The sequence below is a fragment of the Hyperoodon ampullatus genome (assembly GCF_949752795.1).
Source record: "Hyperoodon ampullatus genome assembly, chromosome: 4".
In the NCBI taxonomy this organism is placed as follows: domain Eukaryota; kingdom Metazoa; phylum Chordata; class Mammalia; order Artiodactyla; family Ziphiidae; genus Hyperoodon; species Hyperoodon ampullatus.
In genome coordinates, this window is record NC_136917.1 from 171,089,436 (window position 1) to 171,111,802 (window position 22,367).

At 49.3% G+C, this 22,367-nt stretch overlaps 1 protein-coding gene across 1 annotated transcript in view; it reads right to left on the reverse strand.

Moving 5' to 3' along the window:
* Window positions 1-12,268, reverse strand: part of UBE2QL1 (ubiquitin conjugating enzyme E2 QL1) — a gene marked incomplete at its 5' end in the record, with an annotated part of 46,183 nt that extends 33,915 nt beyond the window's left edge. The window contains one exon of the mRNA XM_079703165.1: window positions 11,483-12,268. Coding sequence (XP_079559291.1) covers window positions 11,483-12,268 — 786 coding nt within the window. The remainder of the gene's footprint in view (window positions 1-11,482) is intronic.
* Between the last annotated feature and the right edge of the window lie 10,099 nt (window positions 12,269-22,367).

The window sequence follows — 22,367 nt, forward strand, 5'->3', positions numbered from 1 at the left end:
AACTTTACCAACCTAACGTGGTAGTTATGGCAACACCACCCAGGCCCACGCACTGACTTAGATATTGTTACAGACTCCGCTTCCAGGCAGAAGATAACACCCCTTCTCAGAATGATACACACTGCAGGCTGAGAACCCCGGGGGATGGGAGGATGCTTCAGGTCTAGTGATCTCAGAGGTCAAATTTCAGGCTTCAATATTGCTAAACTATGGGGAAATCAGTGAGCGTACAACAAAAACAGCATAAAAATCCTGGAGGACCAATGAACCGTATACTGTTCCCGCTCCTTGTGAGAATGCTGGCTCCATTCATCTAAGTCTTAAGACTTGAAAAGAACCCTGAAGACATCTAGTCACTTTCCTACCAAGTGCAGGACGACTTACCCTAGATGCTCAGGGCCTTAACTGCTAAGCAATAAGAGAAGGTTGGTGTTCTTTGTTGATTAGCCTCCAATTGTCATAATATCATATATACTTATGTAGGTCAAACATTTCAACCAGATTTCTCTTGAATTTCATTACAGAAAAAAGCCTTTCCTAAAGGTATCAGTCAGGCAAAGGATCACTGACTCAGTGAAATTCTCTTTCAGTTGTACTGAGGCAATTTGTGTTCATTCTGTGTGACCTGTGATAACTGATGGAATCCACAGCATTTGAAAAAAAAATTTACATTTGATTTCTGAACCGGCTTTTCATCTTGAAACAAAATGGTAGCTCAAAAGTTTTCAAGTGAACATCGTGTTCTGTAATAAAGAAAGAATCTTAACAGTATGGAACAGTATCAGTGTGTGCATTGAGAGGTGATAAAGGTAAATGTTTGAAATAATTATATTCTTCTACGTAATTTTCTAACTTAGCAGCAGCAAAAAAATGAAGCTAATTTAAAGATACTGCTAACAAATAGGATTCTTAGAGAGCAAGGCTGCACAGGTGAAAACACAGCTCTCAGGGCTTCCCTGGTGGCACAATGGTTGAGAGTCCGCCTGCCGATGCAGGGGACGTGGGTTTGTGCCCCCGTCCGGGAAGATCCCACATGCCGCGGAGCGGCTGGGGCCGTGAGCCATGGCCGCTGAGCCTGCGTGTCCGGAGCCTGTGCTCCACAACGGGAGAGGCCACAACAGTGAGAGGCCTGTGTACTGCAAAAAAAAAAAAAAAAAAAAAAAAGCTCTCAAATCTGTGCTTGGTGGATAACATGATCGTGGTTACTATCTGAAATTGACACCTGATGGTGCAAAATGACTTGAGGATGGACAGTCCACAGAGGTGATGACAAGAGTCCACAAGGAGAGGTGGCAGTTCTGAGAGGGCGAAGTGGAGGCTACCGTGTGATTTTTGTGAATATTTATAAAATTCTGGTCAAGTACAAAAATATTTTGAGCCAACTGGATGTCAATATTGCTCTGATATACTAATAGTTATGAAAGCAGAACCCTTCATGTAATGAATGTTGAATGTAAACCCAAGTCTGAGTCTTTGGTCATACTTTTCTTATGTATTGATTTCAATAAAATTCTACTTTTATAAAAAGGAGGAACATCTATTGATCACCTCCTCTGTGCAATGCACCTGCGCACATCACTTCCTCTGAGCATCACGACACATCTGTGAAGTGGGTTTACGCTCCTCATCTTCAGATGAGGCACCTGAGGCTCAGGGAGGTGGCTACCTGCCCAGCAGGGAAGCAGGCTGGAGAGGAGGGGGGGTACTAGAGCCCGGCCCCTGCTCGAGGGGGGCACCCACCCAACAAGGTCACGGTAGGACTGAGCTATATGTTGGGCTCCTAAACCTCGTTCCCAGAGGTTCTGGCCATGAGCTGCATGATAAACTTTAAGTTCTTTCCCAAGACAGCTGTCAACACCTAGAGCCATCTACCACCTTGGGGTTCTTGGGGCCATGCATCCCCAGGGAACACAAACTTAGATGGAAAAAAATGTCTTTATTTTCATTAAGTCTAACTGTAGTCCAGCACTTCGTTTAACTGTGATTGGAAGTCACAAAGTAGAAATATAGCATTGCCTTGATTTTGTCACCAACAGAAACCCCAGACATTTAAAAATCATACGACAGTTGTTGTAGACGACTTGAAACGTCATCAGTTCTCCTTCCTATGTCCAGTTAGGACAGTAACTAGACCTTGATATTAAATGTGTTAATAAAGACATGCTTTTTAATTTCATATTTTAGTTCATCACTTTTTAAAAATAGCAATAACTATTTCTAAGTATGATTGTTTCCCTTTGAAAGCCTATGAGTTTTATTTTGTGCGTTTAAAAGCATTTTGCTGAGGAGGGGTCTTCAGATGTCCCCAGATGCTGAGGGTGGCCTTTGGGGTCAGAGGTGGCAGGAATTATTCTCGGATCTGCGAGAATAACCAAGAGGCATCCATCTCTCTTGTCTATGAAAAGGCAGATGCCGGGATCCCCTTTTAAATAAAATTACTAAAACAGAAATCACTGTAATTCAATCCAGCAAAATTCAAAGTCACTTTTTATTAGATTAGTTTTAGGTATGAATTAAACCAACCTCCTTTAAGCTTTATGTAATTTTACTGGTTGATCCTACAGTTAGAGAAACTTTGTCTTTCATGAACTCTCTAAGATTATGAGACTTCATAGGATACATTATAAAGGTGATCAAAGGAAAAACAAGCAGGGGAGGGATCACAGTAGCCACCGTGGGCAGCTCGTCTGTGTTAGTTTCAGGCATTCACTGGAGGAAGGGGCTTCCCGAAGACCCTAACCCGCAGATTTGAGGGGCTCTGCCTTCCCCAGGCTAAGCGAGCCTTGGTTTCCTCCTCTGTCAAATGGGAATAACAACAGCACTCACCCCATAGGCTGTTGAAAGCATTTAATCACATGACCCACTAAAGCGTTTTGCAAGCAGCTGGCCCACGGTAAGCACCTGGTAAGTTCACAATGTTACCGTATTCCAAATAGGGACGAGAGGAGGGGATGGGGTGTGTGTGCAGTTGAGCAAGTTGCACAGTGGACAGATTTATTCTGCACATACAGTGTCCTGGGCCTTGGGCGAGCGGAAGGGGAAACAGAGCTGTAAATAGGGACACGCGGTCTAGCAGGATGAGAGGAGAAATGAACACCTTCCAGACAACGCAGGGGTTTGGAGGAGGGAGCCGATGCCCTTACTGGAGGAGCGATTGCGGGGCCTCTGCAGGAGTTAAGACTTCTCGGCAGGGCTCTGAGGGATGGCAGGGCTCAACTGATGCATGAGGGGGTGCTTTCCCGATGGGGGCGGACCTGTGAGCTCAGCAAACGTGGAGAGCTGCTGGTGTGCCCTGGCTGGAGGGGCTGGTGGGAGAAGGGCTTCCTGGGGGCTGTGGAAGGTGGAAGAGCTGCACCCAGGCTGGGCAGCGATTGGGCGCTTGGATGTATTCCGTCCCCGTCATAACCAAGGGTGTGAGAAAGCCAGGTGTGCGTCTTAGAGGACCCAGGAAGGTGGCAGCAGGGAGGATGGACAGGGACGGAGAGGTTGGGCGGGGGCATCACAGGAATCCAAGCAGGGATGACGAGCTTCTGAGGAGGCAGGAGGGCAGGGAGGAGAGGAAAAGCCAGGCTTGGGAACGTGAACATGGAGGCCCGGTTAGTCTGCTGCCTGACCACACCTAGGCCTGCCGGGTGGGGAAGGGCACCTTCCGGCTGCTCCTCCCGGCTCCCCGCTCCCGCCCCGCCCTCCTCTCCCAAGCCTTTGCCACCTGGTTGGTCCCAATTCCGCTTCCTCCCCAGAGGTTCTCAATCTGGGGGCCTTGGTCCTCCTGCCCTTAGCGGAGAGGACCAGGGGTGACCCACAGGATGGGGGAAGGTCGCCACGGGAATGCTGAAGACCATGCGTGTTCAGTGCCCAAGTCATGGTAGACCCTCAGCAAACGGGTCTGGAATGAAGTGTGTGACGATGGGGAATTAAACAATTAAACCTCATCTCAGTTTGCTGACTCCTTGGGTAGGAAAGCGTAGATGTTATTGGAAATACTTCTGCCATTACAATGACTCCTTTGTCTGTTTTGGGAAATGCCTCATCCTCCCATTTATTAGCAGTGAAACTACGCTCAGAGAAACGGGCTAACCCTCAGTGTTACAATCACGTAACAATGAGCATTCCTGCCATGAGCATTCCTTCTGGGAACGTCACCCAGAAGTTTTGAAGACCCTGCTGAGCCCAGGACCCCATCTCTCTCAAGTCCCTGGCGCACCCACAGGCCACTGCCAGGTGTCCAGTCCACTTGCACCAGTGACTGGACAGTCACCCAAATACTAAGCAAGCGATAACTGCGGAGCTCCCTGGTACATCACAGACAAATGTGAGTGGGTTTCACTTTATCCCCACTAGACAGTCAGTTCTCCGTGGCTGGCACTTTCCATGAATCTGATTCACCACCGTGTGCCCAGTGTGTGCCTGATAGAGTGGACACTCAGTACCTGTGCTGTGTGACTAGCTAATTATCCACAGTTCTGGGTGGTCCGTGCACCTAAGCCCTCACAACTGTGTCTGATCCGGGGGTGAGGAACTCTCTTGAGCACATTTCCTTTTTCAGGGTTTACACTCCCTCTTGGTCCAGGGAGGAAGGACTGGGTTGTATGATGACCTCCTCTACAAAAGTAGGGCTTCCAGAGGGCTAGTCGGGGTGGACACAGGACAGTGAGTCCAATCAAGGTGGGAGGGAGCAAGGTAAGGGGTTCATTACATCCACCACCACCTGAAGCTCCCTGTTCTGGCTGTTGGTGGGAGGATGTACCGAAGATGGTAGACGTGATGAGTAATTCTGGTCCAGGGTGGTTTTTCCAACCCTGGTTTGTCCATTAGAATCAACGTAGGAGATTTTCCAACAGGCCTCTACCAGGGCCTCATCTTAGCCTCAAGAAGTATGAATCTTTGAGGAAAGGGCCTGGCATTGGAATAATTTAAAGGTTCCCGGAAGCATCTAATTAACCTGGGGCTGAGGACCACCGGCCATTGTGTAGCCGTAAGTAAAGGAAAGAGAGGAAAGGGGTTACCCCGTCCCCATCCTCTGCCTCATCTCCCCACGACCCTATCAACACAGCAAAAATCTAGGATTCAGGAGATTTGAAATGTGGCTCAAAGAACCCACTATTAGTGGCTGCTTAAAAAAAAAACCATGAAAGCCATTTGGCTGGTTCCTTAGCTGTCCCCAGAGTGGTACCACTGAGGCTGCACGACAGCCATTTGGCTGGTCCCTTAGCTGTCCCCAGAATGGTACCACTGAGGCTGCATGAAAGCCATTTGGCTGGTTCCTTAGCTGTCCCCAGAGTGGTACCACTGAGGCTGCATGAAAGTCATTTGGCTGGTCCCTTAGCTGTCCCCAGAGTGGTACCACTGAGGCTGCATGAAAGCCATTTGGCTGGTCCCTTAGCTGTCCCCAGAGTGATACCACTGAGGCTGCATGACAGCCATTTGGCTGGTCCCTTAGCTGTCCCCAGAGTGGTACCACTGAGGCTGCATGAAAGCCATTTGGCTGGTCCCTTAGCTGTCCCCAGAGTGGTACCACTGAGGCTGCATGAAAGCCATTTGGCTGGTCCCTTAGCTGTCCCCAGAGTGGTACCACTGAGGCTGCATGAAAGCCATTTGGCTGGTTCCTTAGCTGTCCCCAGAGTGGTACCACTGAGGCTGCATGAAAGCCATTTGGCTGGTTCCTTAGCTGTCCCCAGAGTGGTACCACTGAGGCTGCCTTCCTTCTAAACCGGGACTCACACACACCTCTTTGTGAGGATGAGAAAGGGCAGGATTCTGGGTTAAAACAAACTTCAACTTAGTGTTCATGTTGGCATTTTCCATTAAACAAACAAACAACCCCCCCAAACTCTCCTGACCCTTAGAAAGGAAAACAATCCTCTCACACCCTTTACTATAAATCAGAAAAGTAAACCGAAATGCATTTGCATCCTCTTTTTGCAACTTTAGATTCTCAAAAGTTTACAACTCTGGGTAAAGTAAGCCGCTACTATTCTTAACTGCACCGTCAGCCCCGGGATGAGCAGGCTCGCCAGCGAGCGGGCACGTGGGAGCTTGCCAAGTTGGCGTGGCACTATTTTTAGGGTGCAGAGTCCTGTCTGCGTCCTCCTGCCCGTCCTAGTTGATACCAGAACAAGCTATTTTTTTCTCCGAACAGTCGAGTACATAGAGACCTCAAGCTGCAGAGTCATCCTGGGTGGTAATGACCTCCGTCGTCTACACATGGGCACAGGACACAACGACACGGTGACTCATAAGACTCCTCCACAAATCCACTCTCCTCGGTGAGTCACACGGCAGGACCCAGCCCCTGGCTGTCACTTTTCACACTCTAGGTTCTCCCAGCTTCCCTTTAAAGCGGCCACCACCTCTGTGTTCCAAGTAGGCCCTCCTCAGTGTGGTCCTGTGTTCACACAGATGACCATCATTTATGTTACTTTGCAAACCAGCAATAGCCTCTAGAGAAACGAGAGGTTGAATTGGTTAAGAAATTCCTGTTTGGGCTTGTTATAGGCTGCACTGTGATCTCTCAAAATTGATATGGGGCTGCCCTGGTGGCGCAGTGGTTGAGCGTCCGCCTGCCGATGCAGGGGATGCGGGTTCGTGCCCCGGTCCGGGAAGGTCCCACATGCCGCGGAGCGGCTGGGCCCGTGAGCCATGGCCGCTGAGCCTGCGTGTCTGTAACCTGTGCTCCGCAATGGGAGAGGCCACAACAGTGAGAGGCCCGCGTACCGCAAAAAAAAAAAAAAAAAAAAAAATTGATATGTTGGAGTCCTATTCCCAAGCACCTCAGAAGGTGACTGTATTTGGAGGCAGGGTCTTTGCAGAGGTGACCATGTTAAACTGGGGTCATTAGGATGGAGCCCTGATCCAATGCGACTGGTGTCCTCACCAGAGGGGAGATTAGGACACAGACAGGCACAGAGGGAAGACCACATGAGGACACAGGGAGAAGACGGCCGTCTGCAAGCCAAGGACAGAGGCCTGGAGCTCATGCTCTGCACAGCCTCGGAAGGGCCCAACCCCACTCTCACCTTGAGCTCAGACTTCTGGCCTCCGGAACTGTGAGAAGTAAATGTATGTTGTTGAAGCCCGCCAGTCTGTGGGACTTTGTGACAGTAGCCCTAGCACCCTCACACAGGGCTTTCAAAAATGTTGTGTGACTTATAATAGTTCAGAAGCCAATAAACTTGAGGAACCCACAAGGCTGTTTATCTTCATTACTTTTTTCTGATAAGACCTGGAGATTGTGTAGCCATAAGTAAAAAGCTATTTCCAGGCCTAGTACTTTGGAAGAGGTTCTGAAGACAGGCTCTGTGTGTGTGTGTGTGTGTGTGTGTGCGCGCGCGTGCCCATGTGCAAGATTCTCAGTGACACCCACGGTGCAAAACACTTTAAGTCCTAAAGTCGACCTCAGAGATGCACTTTATCATCAAACAGAGCTGAGCTGCAGAGCCTGTTACTTCTTCACACACTGACACGTGGCGACATCCGCCAGTTTTCTGTGTTCAAAAATTCCAGAAACTAGTGCTGTCAGGAAACATGTTCCGGAATCGCTTAGCAATTTTTAATTCAAACACTAAGAACTGAAGGTGTTTAGTCCTGTTGTTTTCATTCTTCTGCTGACAGCTGACTGTGTACTTGTCCTTTGTGGACACAAATGATGATCACACCTGTCACTGCCAACCACTGGCTGGAGATGGCCAGGGACTCAGGTGGCCTAGGTGTGACTCTGCCGTCGCTGACTTTTACTAATGTGGACTGGTATTCAGAGCCTCACACTCATTGCTAGTGTTAGAACACGAGGCTGCATTCATTTCACCGGACCGTGTGGAGCTGAGGTTTCCTCACCTGTACGGTGATCACGGAAACAGTAGAATCAGGTAAGGTTAACACCCTAAGTGCTTCGCTGGTCCAGAGCTTGGCATGGGGCAAACAGTAAATGCCGCTGCTGTTACTGCCACATCGTCCTCATGCCGGGTTGAGGCGCATGGTTGGCACTGACGGGACAGAGGAGGAGTACGGAACTGTCTTCCAAGTGCCATCTGGTTCCCTGCCCCTGGCGATGTCTAACTAATTAAAAAGGGGACACTCAGGAGGCGAACTGACGTGAAAGTAGAACCCTGACTTAGTGCGCCCTCAAGCTACTTTTGGGTGCCTTCTGCTCACACAGCTGCAAGGAGAGGGTTTCTGTCGCATCATCAATCATCCCAGGTGAGAGACCTGGTACACACGCCAGTGAACGCCCGGCCTGGGCAGGACCCTCCCAGGTACGGGGATTTTTCATTTAATTGCAGGAACCAAGAGTTACCTAAAATGTTTCTTTGTAGTCAAAAGAGTATTCGGTAATAAACAAATAGACAAGGTATGTATGTCATTATTTCTACAAAGAATATATCATACAAGAAATTTTTAAGTTAATTTAAAACAACCACAATCCATAAGGTAGCACACGAGAGATTTTGATAACACGGGCCCCAAGAATCAGGTAAAGATCTCGTGAAATGACTGAATCTGTCACACCGTGAGATAAACGCAAACATTAATACTATACACAAAACGGTTAATCAGATCTTTTCTTACCAATGAAACCCTTAAAAGTATTTTATGATTTCTCTAAAGGTAGAGAAACAAAATCAACTTAGGACATCCCCAATTCAGAAAGTTAAGCTTAGTGGTTATGAAAGAGGAAAATGAGCCGTTTCTAATTGCATTGCTTAAGAAAAACGAAAGTGCCAACAGATGGAGGAATGTAACTAGAATGGAACCGTTCTGCCTTTTAAAGTAATTATTGGTTTGGTAGCACTCTTGGTTCTCTTTGAATACCTAATCAGGCATTTTGATTGCTTTCCCAAAGTCCTTTAACTACCTTTAACTACGGAAATAATTCGGTAACTACGGTAAGTGCAATGAACAACCTGGAGGTAGGAAATTTACAAAAGCAGGAAAGCCACCATAACGCTGAGGGCCCTGAGACCCTCTTAGGATCCTTTCCTGCACAGAATCCTGAAACACTGATGAACGTTCATTCCTCCTGTTCTTACACTGCATTTCGAGTTGTTTGTGTATATCCTACACAACTCTCTTTTGGATGTTGAAGTCAGCATGAAAAGTGCAAATAAATTGAATTGGTATTTTTATAAATTGCTGAATGCTCACCTTCCTTTCAGACATTTCATAACTAGACTTTAGAATAGATGATATAACACAATATGCTAGATGGAGGGCCCTGAGTTCAACTAAGTAAGATTTTGAAATTAATAAATAAAAATACTGATAATTACTTTCAACAATAAGGTCTCTGACTTGCTGACTGTATGAAGACTCTCAATTTGGATTACAAAGAAAAGACATATACACACAAGGACCTTCCTAATTTAATAGAAGTGCAGGGGCACCCAGAGAACTATCATTCACAGCATTAATGTGAACATGGAACTTAACTTACTGACATATATCTCTTCTAAAAAAAAAAAGTGACCGCCTGGAGGGGTGGGATGGGGAGGGTGGGAGGGAGGGAGATGCATGAGGGAAGGGATGTGGGAACAGATGTATATGTATGACTGATTCACTTTGTTATAAAGCAGAAACTAATTAAAAAAAAAAAAAAGAAAAATTGCCAACATAAAAAAAAAAGTCCTTATTTCTCATTTGAAATCTTTACTTTCCTAAATCTTTCAAAATGCAGGCTGTGGCTGAGGTGACCTCTAGGATCTCTTCCAAATCTAAATGCTATGATTCTGTGATTATAAGGCAAAGTCATCTCTGTGAAGAATGAAAGAAGGTAAGAGAGTGTTCCAGAGAGTTCTGAGGAGCAGTGCTTTCAGAAAACATAACAGAAGCATTTCTGCAAAATATTTTTCCCCATCATTTGTATAAATCCTGATAATAACATAAACCCTCTCCCACCCCCGTGGCTTGTATCGAATCACAGGCTCTTCACATCAGAGCCAGCGCTGAACCACAGGCTTCAGAGTGAATTTCTGATGTGAAAGCATTAAACCTCACCTTTCTAGAGCCGCCAGGTCCCTCTTATTTCGAACGCGAGAAATAAGCGGAAGCTAAACCCCAGAAAAGACGGACTAGCAAGATAGTACTTGGTAACAACAGACCTCAGTCAAGAATTAAGTGCCTTTATCCACTGGAGTCACAATGCGATTCGCTTGGAATCCCAGGGGCTCCACCTCTAGTGAAATTGGCAGAACAAGCATTATTTGATTAGTGTGAAAGACCCTGCCCTGAAAGGGACAGAGGCAGGTGACAGGGGACTGATGGCTTCTGAAATGCCAGCTGTAGAAAGATCAAATCGAGGTCATTCCGGGTCTCCTAAACAAAACAGGGATTCTTCATAAATCTAAAGGACACCCATATAAAATTATACTTTTATTAAGTAATGCTCAATAGCGATTTGGGAAAACATCAACCAACTTGAACATGATCAGGAACATATAACGTGGGAAGATAAAACCATCATGCCTCTGCCTGCAGCTGGGGGGGACAAATTACAGCAGATTCATTCATTCTCTGCTCTCAAGTTCTCTGGGGTTTCTTTTGGTAAAGCTGCCGTCTGGTGCGGTAGGTGAGAAGATTCAGGCGCCAAGCCTGCCCCTGATTTCAGTATTTAGTTAAAAATCTTTCGTTCTGGTAATGAATTTAACCCCCCGGGGCAGGGGGAACCCAAGGAAGAAACAGGTCTGAGAGAGACCAAGACCTTGAACGACTGCCCAGGAGGTGATGGTCCTGGAAGGAGTCAGGTACCATGCATTTCCTTGAGGGCATCTGGCCTTGTCACACTCAAACCACACCTCTGCCTGTCCAGTGAAATTTCTCAAGAGCAAAATGTTCACCTTTGCGCTACATGCTGGTCAGGAGGCATCAGAGCAGTGGAGCAGATACACCAGCAGGCAGCAGGCCCTCTGCAGAGCCCCCCACCTGCAGAGCCCCCCTGAGTTGTTGTCGGGCGGGGGGAACTTTGCGTGTGTGGCAGGGAAGGGGGCAATAAACTGGGCTGGATACTCAGATTCCTAAGTCCACGTGGAGCTCCACCCTCGGGGAGATTGTGGGGTCGGGAGGTGGGGAGAAGCCAAGGAAAAGGAGAAGGGGGTCAACGGGAGGGGGAGGGGGAGAGAGCGGAAGCCTGGGGCGGGGGCGGAGGAGGAGGAAAGGGAGGGGCACATGGGGACAGCGGGTCAGGAGATCAGGGCAGAGGGTACAGGGGCAGAGCCGGCGGGGAGAAGCAGCGGAGGAGAAAAGAGAGGAGGGTGTGCGGAGAGGGAGAGAGCGTGTTCTGGAGAGATGGGGACCGACCGGGAACAAGCGGGAGACCCGCAGAGACGGGATGGAAAAGTAGGGAAAGAAGAAAACGCTCAGGGAAGAGAAGCGGAGGCGCCCGGGAACGTCTCCCCTTGGCAGGCTGGGGTAGAGACACAGCCCCGCGCGCACCAGGAGCGAGAGGGCCGAGGGGCCAGCCCCGCGCGCCCCCGGCCTCCTCCCCGCTTACCTGGCCCTTGACCAGGCTGGCGGCGAACTGGCGCATGACGGCCTCCACGGTGTAGGCGCTGGACCAGCCGCGCGGCGTGAGCAGCTCCATGCAGATGGCGCCGCCGTCCAGCACGTAGCCGTTCTCCAGGCGCGGGCTGAGCACCCGCATGAAGGGCGGCGAGAAGGGGAAGTTGTCGGGGAAGGTGAGGTTGAGCAGGATGAACTCGGTGTTGGTCTCCTTCATGTCCTGCCACAGCACCGAGTCCTTGTCCACCTGGTGCAGCTTCACGTTCCAGTCGAAGAGGCTCTCGTCCACCAGCTCCACGGAGATGAAGCGGTCGCTGAGGCGCGCGATGTCCTGCAGCTCCTTCATGAGCCGCCGGCTGCGCACCTGCGTACAGTGCTGCTGGCGCGCCGCGGGCACCAGGCTGCCGCCCGCCGCCGCCGCCGCCGCCGCCGCCGCCGCCGCCGCCGGGCCCGGCCCCGCCCTGGCGCCCGCCGCGCGCTCCCGGGGGCCCCCGCCGCTCGCCGCCCCCGCCGCCGGCTGCGGCGGCTTGTCGCGCGAGGCCAGCTCCGCCGCGCGCTTGCCCTTGCCCTTGCCGGGTCCGGGGCTGGCGTCGCCCGCGCCCCCGGCGGGATGCTGCTGCTGCGGCTTGTGGCCGCCGCTCTTGGCGCCGCCCTTGCCGCGTAGCGACGCGCTCTGCTGGCCGCCGCCGCCGCCGCGGTGGTTGTGGTGATGCTTGGGGTCCTCGGTGTCCCGGTTGTGCAGGCGGATGAGCCCGATTTTGCGGAGCAGCGTGGCCATTTTAGGCTCGGCGCCGGCGCGGGGTTCCCCTCGGCTCCTGCCCCCGGAGCCCGAGAGCCGGGGCGCGGGGGCGCGGGGCGGCAGCGACCGGCGACCACTCAGCGGGGCGCGGCGCAGGCCCCCCCTGGCGCCGGCGGCCGTGGCGCAGCCGAGCGGGCAGCACGCGCGCTCGCCGGCCGCTGGGTCGCCGCTGTCATATGACGGGGCCCGCTCTGGCTCGGGCTCCAGCCGCCCGGGGAGGGAAACCGTGGAGGGGACGCGCCGCGACGGGCCGTCCCCCGGCTGGTCCCTGCGCGCAGCCCCCCGGAGCCTGGTGTCCGCGGTCCTTTGTGAGCGGCCGCAGCCTGGCTGGCTTCGAGTCCGAGCGCCGCCTCGGGGCGCGCCGAGCCGTCCGCAGCGCCCCGTAGGCAGCGAGGCGGCCGCGGGATCGCGCCGTGCGCGCCCGCCGAGCCGTGCTGCGCTGGCCGCTACCGCGGGACCCCGACCGCCGCCGCCGCCGCCGCGGCTGCTGACATTGCAAAGGCGGCTGCTCAGTCTGAGCTGAGTGCGGCGCGGAGGGGGCGGTCCTGCCGGCCGGGGAGGGGGGCGCGGGGCGGAGCCGCGGGACTGCCTGCGCCGCGCCGCTACCCCGCCGCCCGCCAGCCGCCCGGCTCCCGCGGCGACACGCGCACGGCCGCTGGGGGGAGACATCGGCGCGCGCCGGGCTGCGGGGTAGCGCCGCGCGGAGCCGACCGGCCGGCCGGAGCGGAGCGAGGGTGGCGACCAGGGCGAGAAGGGGCACGTGTGTGCGCGCGCTAATGAGGGTCTCAGAGGCTCCGGGTCCTTCTGCCCGGGATCCAGGCTCGGCCCCCGGCCCGACCCTCCGACCTCACTTAACCTAGTGGGAGCAACCCGGAGGGGAAGGGGCGTCGGAGAAGGATGGAAAGCAACCTGTTTATTGATTCCCGTGTGCACCAGATGGAGCCTGGTGTCCACACCGCAGTCCTGGACCGGGGTCTGCGGAACCGGTGCTCTTCTAAGGACTGATCAAAGAATCAGGGCCTGGGGAGGAGGATGCGGGAAGCGTGCTCCCCGCAACCCCCTAAAGAACCCCTCGAGTCCCGACTTTAAAGGATGCCGTTCCGCGAATTCACCTCTGCGACCGGGCCCGGCTCCTCTCCTCACCGCCACGCCAGGGGGTCCCTGCGTTCCGAAAGGGGAAGGAAGGGACCACGGAGCACTGGCTTTCGAGTCGTTTCCAAGAGGTTGCGGGGAAACGCATCCGACTCTGGCGCCAGCGGGCGCTCAGGGCGCGGGGCGGGCCCTCTGCGGCCCCGGAGTCCTCGGTACCCGCGGGTAACCTCGGGACTGGCCGCGGAAGGGGTGGGGGTCCTCCTTCAACTTGGACGCTTTCATCCCTCCCCTCCCTTTCTGCCTTTAACTCATTGAAACTTATTTTTATCTGGTGAAATTTCAAGCAAAAAGCACTTTCAGGGCCCCAGAAGCTGGAACAACCGGGGAAGCCGTGAAGAGTCCAACGTTTGCAGGAATCGCGCCGCCGCGCAGGGTCTAGTGTGTGTGGCCCAGCAGCGCAATGGGGAGGTGCGGTGATGATCCCCGCAATATAGGAGGAATCACCCCGAAAACCCAAATGGCCAAGGACTGACTCCAAACTTCACCGCTGTTCCTGGTTTGGCTTTCATCTTGAGGAGCCTCTAAATTCATCAGCAGAGCGCGTTCATTCTGATGTCACCGTGACGATTGTTTTTAAACGTCTTTACCGTTTTCACTTTTTATAAATTATTTAAAAATTTTCTCTGTGAAAAATAACTCTTCAGATCACCGCGGAAGTAAGTTCAGACCTAACGGGCCTGTGGTTCGGTTTTCTAGAGTTGCTTCCCGGTACAGTGAGGTGCCCGCCAGTCCTCACCGGTTTGTGGCAAGTGCATGCAACCCTGGGACGTGGTCCCCTGGATCGGTGACTATATATAAAGGTGCCCTGCCGTGGAGGCTGTTCTCCAGTGGGTGGGAGTGGGCAGTGCAGCAGACCAGGCAAGACCAGTGGCTGGTGACCAAATCTCGGCTGCAACTGACTGAGATCTAGTTGTCCTGGTCTCATGGGCTTTCTTGTGATCCGTTCTGTCCAGCTCTGATTTTTAAAGATAGGTTGAGCAGAAAGATGCCAAGGTCTGTCTGTAAAGTACCCTGAGTTCATTTAACCTATGGGAAGAGGGAATGTGAGAAGATCGGGAGGTGACACTGGTGGGGACAGGCAGGCATTAATGTTTTATCATTTCACGGCCACAGAAGCCATCTCGGGTTTTATCTGACCCATTTTCCTGGTGAAGAAACTGTGTTTCAAAGAAGCTCAGCAGCTAGCCCAGCTCAGCCGTGTGCTGGGACCTACATCCTGGTCCCTGTGACCCCAAGCCCTGTGCTGAGGTTGACCAGCTGCCCCAGACAGTACACTGCACTGCAGGGTTTCTGCTGGGGTTGGCTTTCAGTCCCAGTCCCGGAGGTGGAAGTGAGAAAGTCTCCGCAGGTGTGATTGTCATCCCCACAGGCCAGCTGACCTAGGGGGAGGCCTTGGAGAAACGTTTCCTACCTGAAGCAGGGGTGTCATCCAGTGCGGTTTGGGAATGGTTTAACTGAAATCTCAGGCAGCCATCTGTAAGGGCTTTAATTCTGATTGGAAGTATCGTTAGGGTGATCATATAATTTATTCTTGGAATGCAGGCCTTTTTTTTTTTTTTTTTTTTCTGAAAGTGAAAGGATCACAGTTAATACTGATGCTGGGACAAGAGGCCAAAGCAGGACAGACAGACAGGTGAGATACAGGTCATCTTAATTATTTTCTACCTGTCACACTTTCAGCGTCTCTGATCAACTCTTTAAAGGGCTAAAGGCAAATGTTAGTTAAAAATTGGAAACAACCTAAATGTACAACAATAGGATAAGTGGAAGGTAAATTATACCTAATCCACTTGAGAGAATATTATGCAGCAATAACATTACAGTTATGAAGATTATATAGCAAAATGAAAATATTTATGATGTACATAATAGTTTTAAGAGAGCAAAGTGCAAAATATACACACTATAGCTACAACTGCATAAAACTATGTGTAGGAAAAAAGATAAGAAGAGGGAAAATTGAAATGGTAACAATTATTATGTTAGTACAGGTAGGTATTCTCAACATACCCCCTCCTCAACCCTCCAGTCCATGGACTCAAACATTTGCTTCAGTGACGGGATGCTAGCAGCAGCAGTGGGAAGAAGGAGCCCCTCCTTCTCCTATCCCAGGAGATTCTAGAAATTTCCACGTCACCAGTGGAATGAATGGGCATCTACCCAGCTTAGCAATGTGTAGAGGTTGCACTTTGTTTTTAAAAGTACTCTCTTTTATTTGATTTTCAAACACTCTGAAAAAGAATATATTGCAGTTACAATGAAAAAATTGTTAGCAAGTTTTTAAAAATTAGCTTATTGGCGATTAAGTTTACAACATTAAGACAGTTGAATTGAGAGTGTTTAGCAAAATAAAATAATCTCTAAGGACAGCTGTGGGTCTCTATCTCCTCCTCCCTTCGCAAGTAGTGATGGGGTGGGGAGGGGAACGTCTAGGGGATCTCTGCAGAGAGAGCTGAGGCCAATCTGCCACAAAGGGGAGAAAGGCAGGGAGGCAGGGAGGGAGGGAAGCTGGTTATCACAGTCGTCTGTCGTCTGGGAATTGTGTTGTACCTGCCAGTGATGCTCCCATGAGCATTTGAATCAATGGTGCCAGGGGCCAGCTGTCTCCAGTGGCAGTTTTTATAAAGAGAGGCCGAACTGGTTTTGCCCATTTATTCTTTGTCTCAAAGGACTGCATCCCAGTTTTTTCCAGTTGGTCCTATTTCTTTAGGAGCCCCAGTCTCATAAAGGCATCAACCAGACTAGCTCAAAATATCAGCCCCCAATTCACACACATTGTTTATTCCCTTGAACGAAGGTGTTAAGGTCACTATCAAAATTCAAAAACATTTTCTGCTAGAATTCACTGCAAGGAAGCATAGTATTGATCTCTGATGTCACCAGGTCACCTGACCTATTATGGCATTCGTTCGTCGATCATCAAAGCCAGTGCTTAGATGGCACTTCATATCTCAAGTGTCATCCCAAGCACTATATATGTATTATATAAATATAGATATTCACTTACTCTTCATAACGACTTCTAAGTAGGTACCATGTTTAGCCTTACTTTATAGAGAAATTAAGTAACTAGTCCAAAATAATACAGTGAATGGTCAGTGAAGCCAGGATTCAAACCCAGACAGTTTCATATGGTGCTGCACTATTGCTCTGTGGGCACCTACTGCATGCAGTCATCACTGCAGAGATGGCAATGAAGAAACCCTGCCATCCTGGAGGTGGGGTTCTGGGGAGGATGCCTTTATCACCCTCTGAGCACTCTATAGAAAATTTCTCCAGCAGGCTCTAAAGGAAAGCTTGAGGATGTCAAGGAATGTTCCATACTCACCTCTACATTTGCTCAAGACCCATGATGGATGCAGATGTATTTTGTTATTTAATTGAAAACTCAGCCTTTCATTTTACAGCACAGACATCTGAAGTCACAGCAGTGAGGATCTTGCCCAGAGTCACAGGAGGTGATGGAGAGGGAGCCTGGAGCCCCAGGCCTGATGCCTCATCCAGTGCTATCACAATGCAGTCTTCAAATTCCATAGGTTGTGCTATAAGAGGACAGGGCTCTGACTGCTTTCTGTCAGGATGCTCGTCTTGGGAAACCAGCCACCATGTTTTGAGGAAGCCCAACCTTCATTAAAGAGGTCACACATGTTGGTGTCCAGCCATCGACCCAGCTAAGGTCTTTGCAGACAGCCAGCAGCAGGGACCAGACGTGAGGGAACTTGTCTTCAGACGGTTCTGGCCCCCAGCCTTTGAGCCTTCCAGCTGAGGCCCCAGATATTGAGCAGCAGGAAGCAGCCATCCCCACCGTGCCCTGACGGATTTTCCCACCCAAAGAAACTGCGAGGGATAAGAAAGAACACTGCTGATGTAGACCATCATGTTTTGGGCAACTTGTTACACAATAATAGATAACCAATACAGTACAAGTCTTTCTGATTGTCACTTCCTCGAAGCCAGAAACGTGCTTTCCCAGATTCCTTGCAGCCAGGCACAGACATGGGACCTGGTCTCAGCCAATCCGACACATCAAAGCAGAACTTCAGGTTAGAAGATGGAGGCTCCCTAGGGGTTGGTCTTGGTGAGTGGACTTTGGTCAAACTAATTCACATGAAAATTTAAATAATATATAGCAGTGTTTTTATTTTGAAATATGTTTTGTATTAGGTAGATTGCTTTAACAAAAAGTAATCTAAGGGCTCGAATAAGAAGTTTATTTCTCTTGTATGTAATAGGACAAGGCAGTCGCCACGTGGCCTCCCTGGTGGCTTCACCTGCTGCCTTTTGCTCATTCTGGATGTAGCTGTAATTAAATGTCCTGGGAATTCCATATACCACTCATAGCCAATTCCACACCCATGTCCAAGGCGGCACGGGAGATGTCGTTTTTTCACTGGATAGCATGTGCCAGGTTAAACTCACTAGAAAGTAACAGAGAGGTATGGATTCTGGGGGTCAGGTAGAAGTCTTTATCACCTGTACTTAATAGCTAATTTAGGAGAGTAAACCAAAGTGAAGAAGTTCAGGTCATGTGTGCACATGATCTTTATCGGGCATTTTCTCTAGCCTGTACCTGAGCAGTTCTTCACTCTGCCCTTCGGATTTGGTGTAAGCTTACACTGTGTTGCAGTTCCTCTGGAGTACAAGCTCTCTCCTCTTGGGTCAGACATGGCCTTTGTCCCCTTGGGGTGAGCTGGGCTCTGGTTTGGTGGCAGTGAGGGGTGGTGGCTGAGTGTTGGGGAGAACAGGCCTTCCCTTGCAAGGCAACTCCCTTGGGCAAGATTAGTATGGGGTCTTCAGGCAGAGGAGCTAGTACTTTCACGCAGGTGTGGAGAGACTACTTTCACAGGCAAGGAGTGTCAGGGTTGCAGGTTCTCAAAGCTTTCTGAGTCACCCACATGGGCCCGTTTCAGTTCTCAGGGTGCTATTTCTTCCCAATCGATGCTCAGAGTTTTACATCAGAGTGTTGGCAAGGCTGTGAGTTCAATGTACTTCCTAATTCTGCATCCTCAAGATTCAAATTTGGGGACTGGTCTTGCGCTGTACCAGTCCTGCCACTCTAAGGGTTACGACAGTCTTATGGGGCCACCGTGGAGTGTCCTGCCTGCTCTGACTCTTCTTGGACTGAGTGTTCTGATCTCTGAGCTTGTTGCTTTCCTTCTGTGAGCTCTCTCTCCGCTGCTCAGAGGAGCTCATCTTCCGCCTTTCCACTGTCATCAGCGTTTCTACTGTCATGGTCAAGCGCAGCAGCTACTTGCTCTCCCCAAGCCTTCCTTTCAAGTATGTCCCACATCGCAGGCAACCACAGGTGGTGATCATTATGGAACTGTGATGCTGCTTTACACTAACTACCAATTTTCCATTTTCCACCAGCATCGATTCCATCACTGTGCTCGAGGTCAAAGCCATTAGCTGGTCCTCTCAATCTTTGGACCCACTCCTGGTCCTAAGCCCTGTATTAGTTAGGGTCTAATCAGGAACACAGAGCTAGGCTAAGTGTTTCAACAGGAGATATTTAATCCAGATAATTGGTTACAAAGCCACTGAAGTGTTTGAGAAGCCAAAGAAGAAACAGAGGTGCTGAGGAAGCCAAAAGAAAGAAGGGTATTGCCTTTAGGTTTTAGCCACTCACCTCCCAGAAATGCCATCAGTGCCAGAAATGGCTGTCGAGGTGCTGTGTGCTGTCCCCATGTGCTGCCTCGGCCCGCTGCTGCTTCCCCTCTGCAGTGACTTTCAGAAGGTATCGGAACATCCTGACCCCTTTGTTCATTCAGGACTTCCAGAAGTCAGGTGGTCCAGTCAAAACGCGGGTCAGCGTGCGGGCTGCCTGGAGGACCCGTGTGAACTGTCGCCATGACGATCTCTGAAGGCTTCCTCCTGGGCTCTACTTAACTTTTTGAGTGGAGAAGACGGCTTTTGTTATAACGGAATTTAGATTTCCTCTGGCAGTTGAAGGCATGCTTGACTTTTGTTATAACGGAATTTAGATTTCCTCTGGCAGTTGAAGGCATGCTTGACCGATGAAATGAGTCATGCATTCTTTTCTGAAGAAGAAACTGCCTGGTCCTGGAGAGATTTCCAGAGATAATCATCCCGTTTTCCCTGTCCTTTTCATCTTTGCTTGAGGCAAAGGCAGTTAACTTTCTGGTTGTGTGGAAGTGTGAAATGACAGCTGATATTGTGTGTCAAGGTGGTGTCTCTACTCACTGTTACCTTAAATACTAGGTCTAAATATAGGTCCAAATATAGTGTTCTGAGAAAGAAAAGTCAGTTCTGCTTCCTGGCAAGCTGAGGGGTGGTGAGTGAAATATTGTAATTAGCTGAAACTGAGAACATGTATTATATTTATCTTACGCATTTTCAAAGCGTTAGAGTATAATGGAATCTTCTGAACCTTTTTTGCTATTTATTGTAACAGCAGTGTATGACAATAAATGTCCTATTGCTCTCATGTCAGCTTTGAAAAATATAATGAAAAATGAACGCTGCAAATTTGGTACTCAAATAGTATCTTATTTTCAAAAATTTTTAAATAGAGGATTCATTTACATACAGTGTAGTGCACAGATCTTAATTGCACAACTCAGTGGGTTTTGAAAAATGTATGCACTTGTGTAGCTTACACCTCAATCAAGATATGGAGTATTCCCATCACTCCAGGAAGTTCCCCTATGTTCCTTTGAGGTCAAGCCTACCCTAACCCTCCACCAAAGGCACCCTTTGTTCTGATTTCTATCACCATAAAGTAGTTTTGCTTTTTTTTTTTTTTTGAACTTTATATTAATAGAGTTATACAGCATGTACTCTTTTATATCTGGCTTCTGTCAGTGATATATAATCAGTATATGATTTCATGGTGAGATTCGTCCATGTCGTGTATGTGTCAGTAGTTGTTTTTATTGATCAGTAGTATTCATTGCATGAATATACCACAATATGTTTATCCATTTTCCTGTCGAAGGACATTTGGGTTGTTTCCAGTTTTGAATATTGTGTATATAACTTCTATGCCCACCGAGGTGCAAGTCTTTTTGGATATATGTTTTCACTTCTCTCAGGTTATAACAAGGAGTGGAATGGCTGTGTCAAAGTCTAGGCATATGTTTAACTCCGCAAGAAACTTCTAAACTCTTTTCCATGTTGATTGAACTGTTTTACACTCCCACCAGCATACTGCTAGAAAACAAGAAAGAGGATCATTAGTGGACATGAAACTTGGAGGCATCCTTGAAAGACAATAGCAGATTGAAGCAGATTGTCAGAGAAAAGTAGTTCAGTGAACACATACGTGAAACTTCTGTCACAGAGGCTGGAACTATTTCAGACTGAATGAAGATAAAGGACAGGATGGGGACTCCAGCGAGTCACCGAGGTGATCCAGGTTGTGCCACAACAGGCAACATTGGAAGATGCACCCAAAGTTAGGAGAAAGCATGGGTGCAGCTGGAGATCCCAGGCTGAATTGGAAGCTGCTTCCCTGGATGACCAGTACCAGTTCACTCCTTCTGGAAGTGTGCCCCTCACCTCAATCGTGGAAAACAAATTCAGAATCAGCCTTCCCCAGGGGGTGAGCAGGGATTCCTGAGCAATCCCACATGCACAGAGAATAAAACACCACCAAATGTTTGAGGAAAAGCAACCCTAAACAAAGAACTAACATCCAAGGAAACAAAGCTCAAAGAACAACAGAAGAGATTTTAAGATATATAACGAACATCTTCAAAAGCAATGGGAGATAAAATGTATTCCATCTTTCAGCGGATGACATTTTTGAACGTATTTTTACTGAATGATCGAATACATGCATAAATGAATTAATCCCGTCCTGAATATTTAAATAGAAAAGCCTGTGTTTTGATCAAAGAAATCCCACCAGTGATACAGCCTGGCTGGAAATGTGTTTGTGCAGTGATCCTTGGGTAGAAATCCAGGCACTGAAGCACTTCTACTGTCATGGTCCTCTATGACCCTGGGGTAATCAACACTGGATTACTCCTAAAATGCCTGGAACTCCCCCACCCCCTTCCTGGGGTCTGGATGAGCCTGGAAGCCACCCCTATCCCAAGCTGCCCAATGTGTCTGAGCCCGAGCGGCTGAAGAGCCTAAAACTTCATTGCTGCTCTTTGCATTCACAAGTAGCTGGGGAGCAAACACTTATAAGACCCCCCCTCTGAATCTATCACTTTGCAACCTCATCTTTTCTGAGAAAATATTCTATATTTTCAGTGCTGCTTTTTCATCTAGGCAGCAATATTTTTCTTGAAAAGAGATTTTATTCTGAGTGAGACTCTGCAGAATAAAAAATTAGGCCATTTAAGAAGATTAGATATTACTTCCCCCAAACAGAGAGCTTAAGCAGAGAAGCCACGAGTTGTGCACATATATATATTTTTAAAAGCAATTACCATCTACCTGATAGAGGAGAATAACTCTGTTGGAATTGGGGTTTATTGTGTAGCTTTCTAATTAGGATGCCTCCAAAAACAATAACATCCTTATCAGAATTCATGAAGAACGTCTTCTAACATTTTTCTTTTATTTTCAGACTCATTATATAAACAAGGTTTGGGGTTTGGGATAGAGGAATTTGAAGGTAGAATCTTGTCTTGCAGGGCAGAACATTTTTGCACATATATTTTTCAAGAGGTAGAGGAACCACTCAAGTTGAGGTGTGGATCCTTTTTGGTGGCTATCAGTCGTTTCACTCATGTCAGATGTGTATGTTGAACTGCCAGCTTCATCCAAGCAGCAGGGCCGGTTCTGAGCTTACGAGAAGCAGGTAGGATCCAGCCCTTATTTCCACCCTGCAGCCCCATTGTCCCCTCCCTCCTGCAGAGTCCCTCCCTGCACTGGGTTCGGCCTGTCCCTCACCCCACCCCACCCCGATTGTGTTCTCTGTGCCAGAAAATGATCTCCCTGGCCCCAGAGG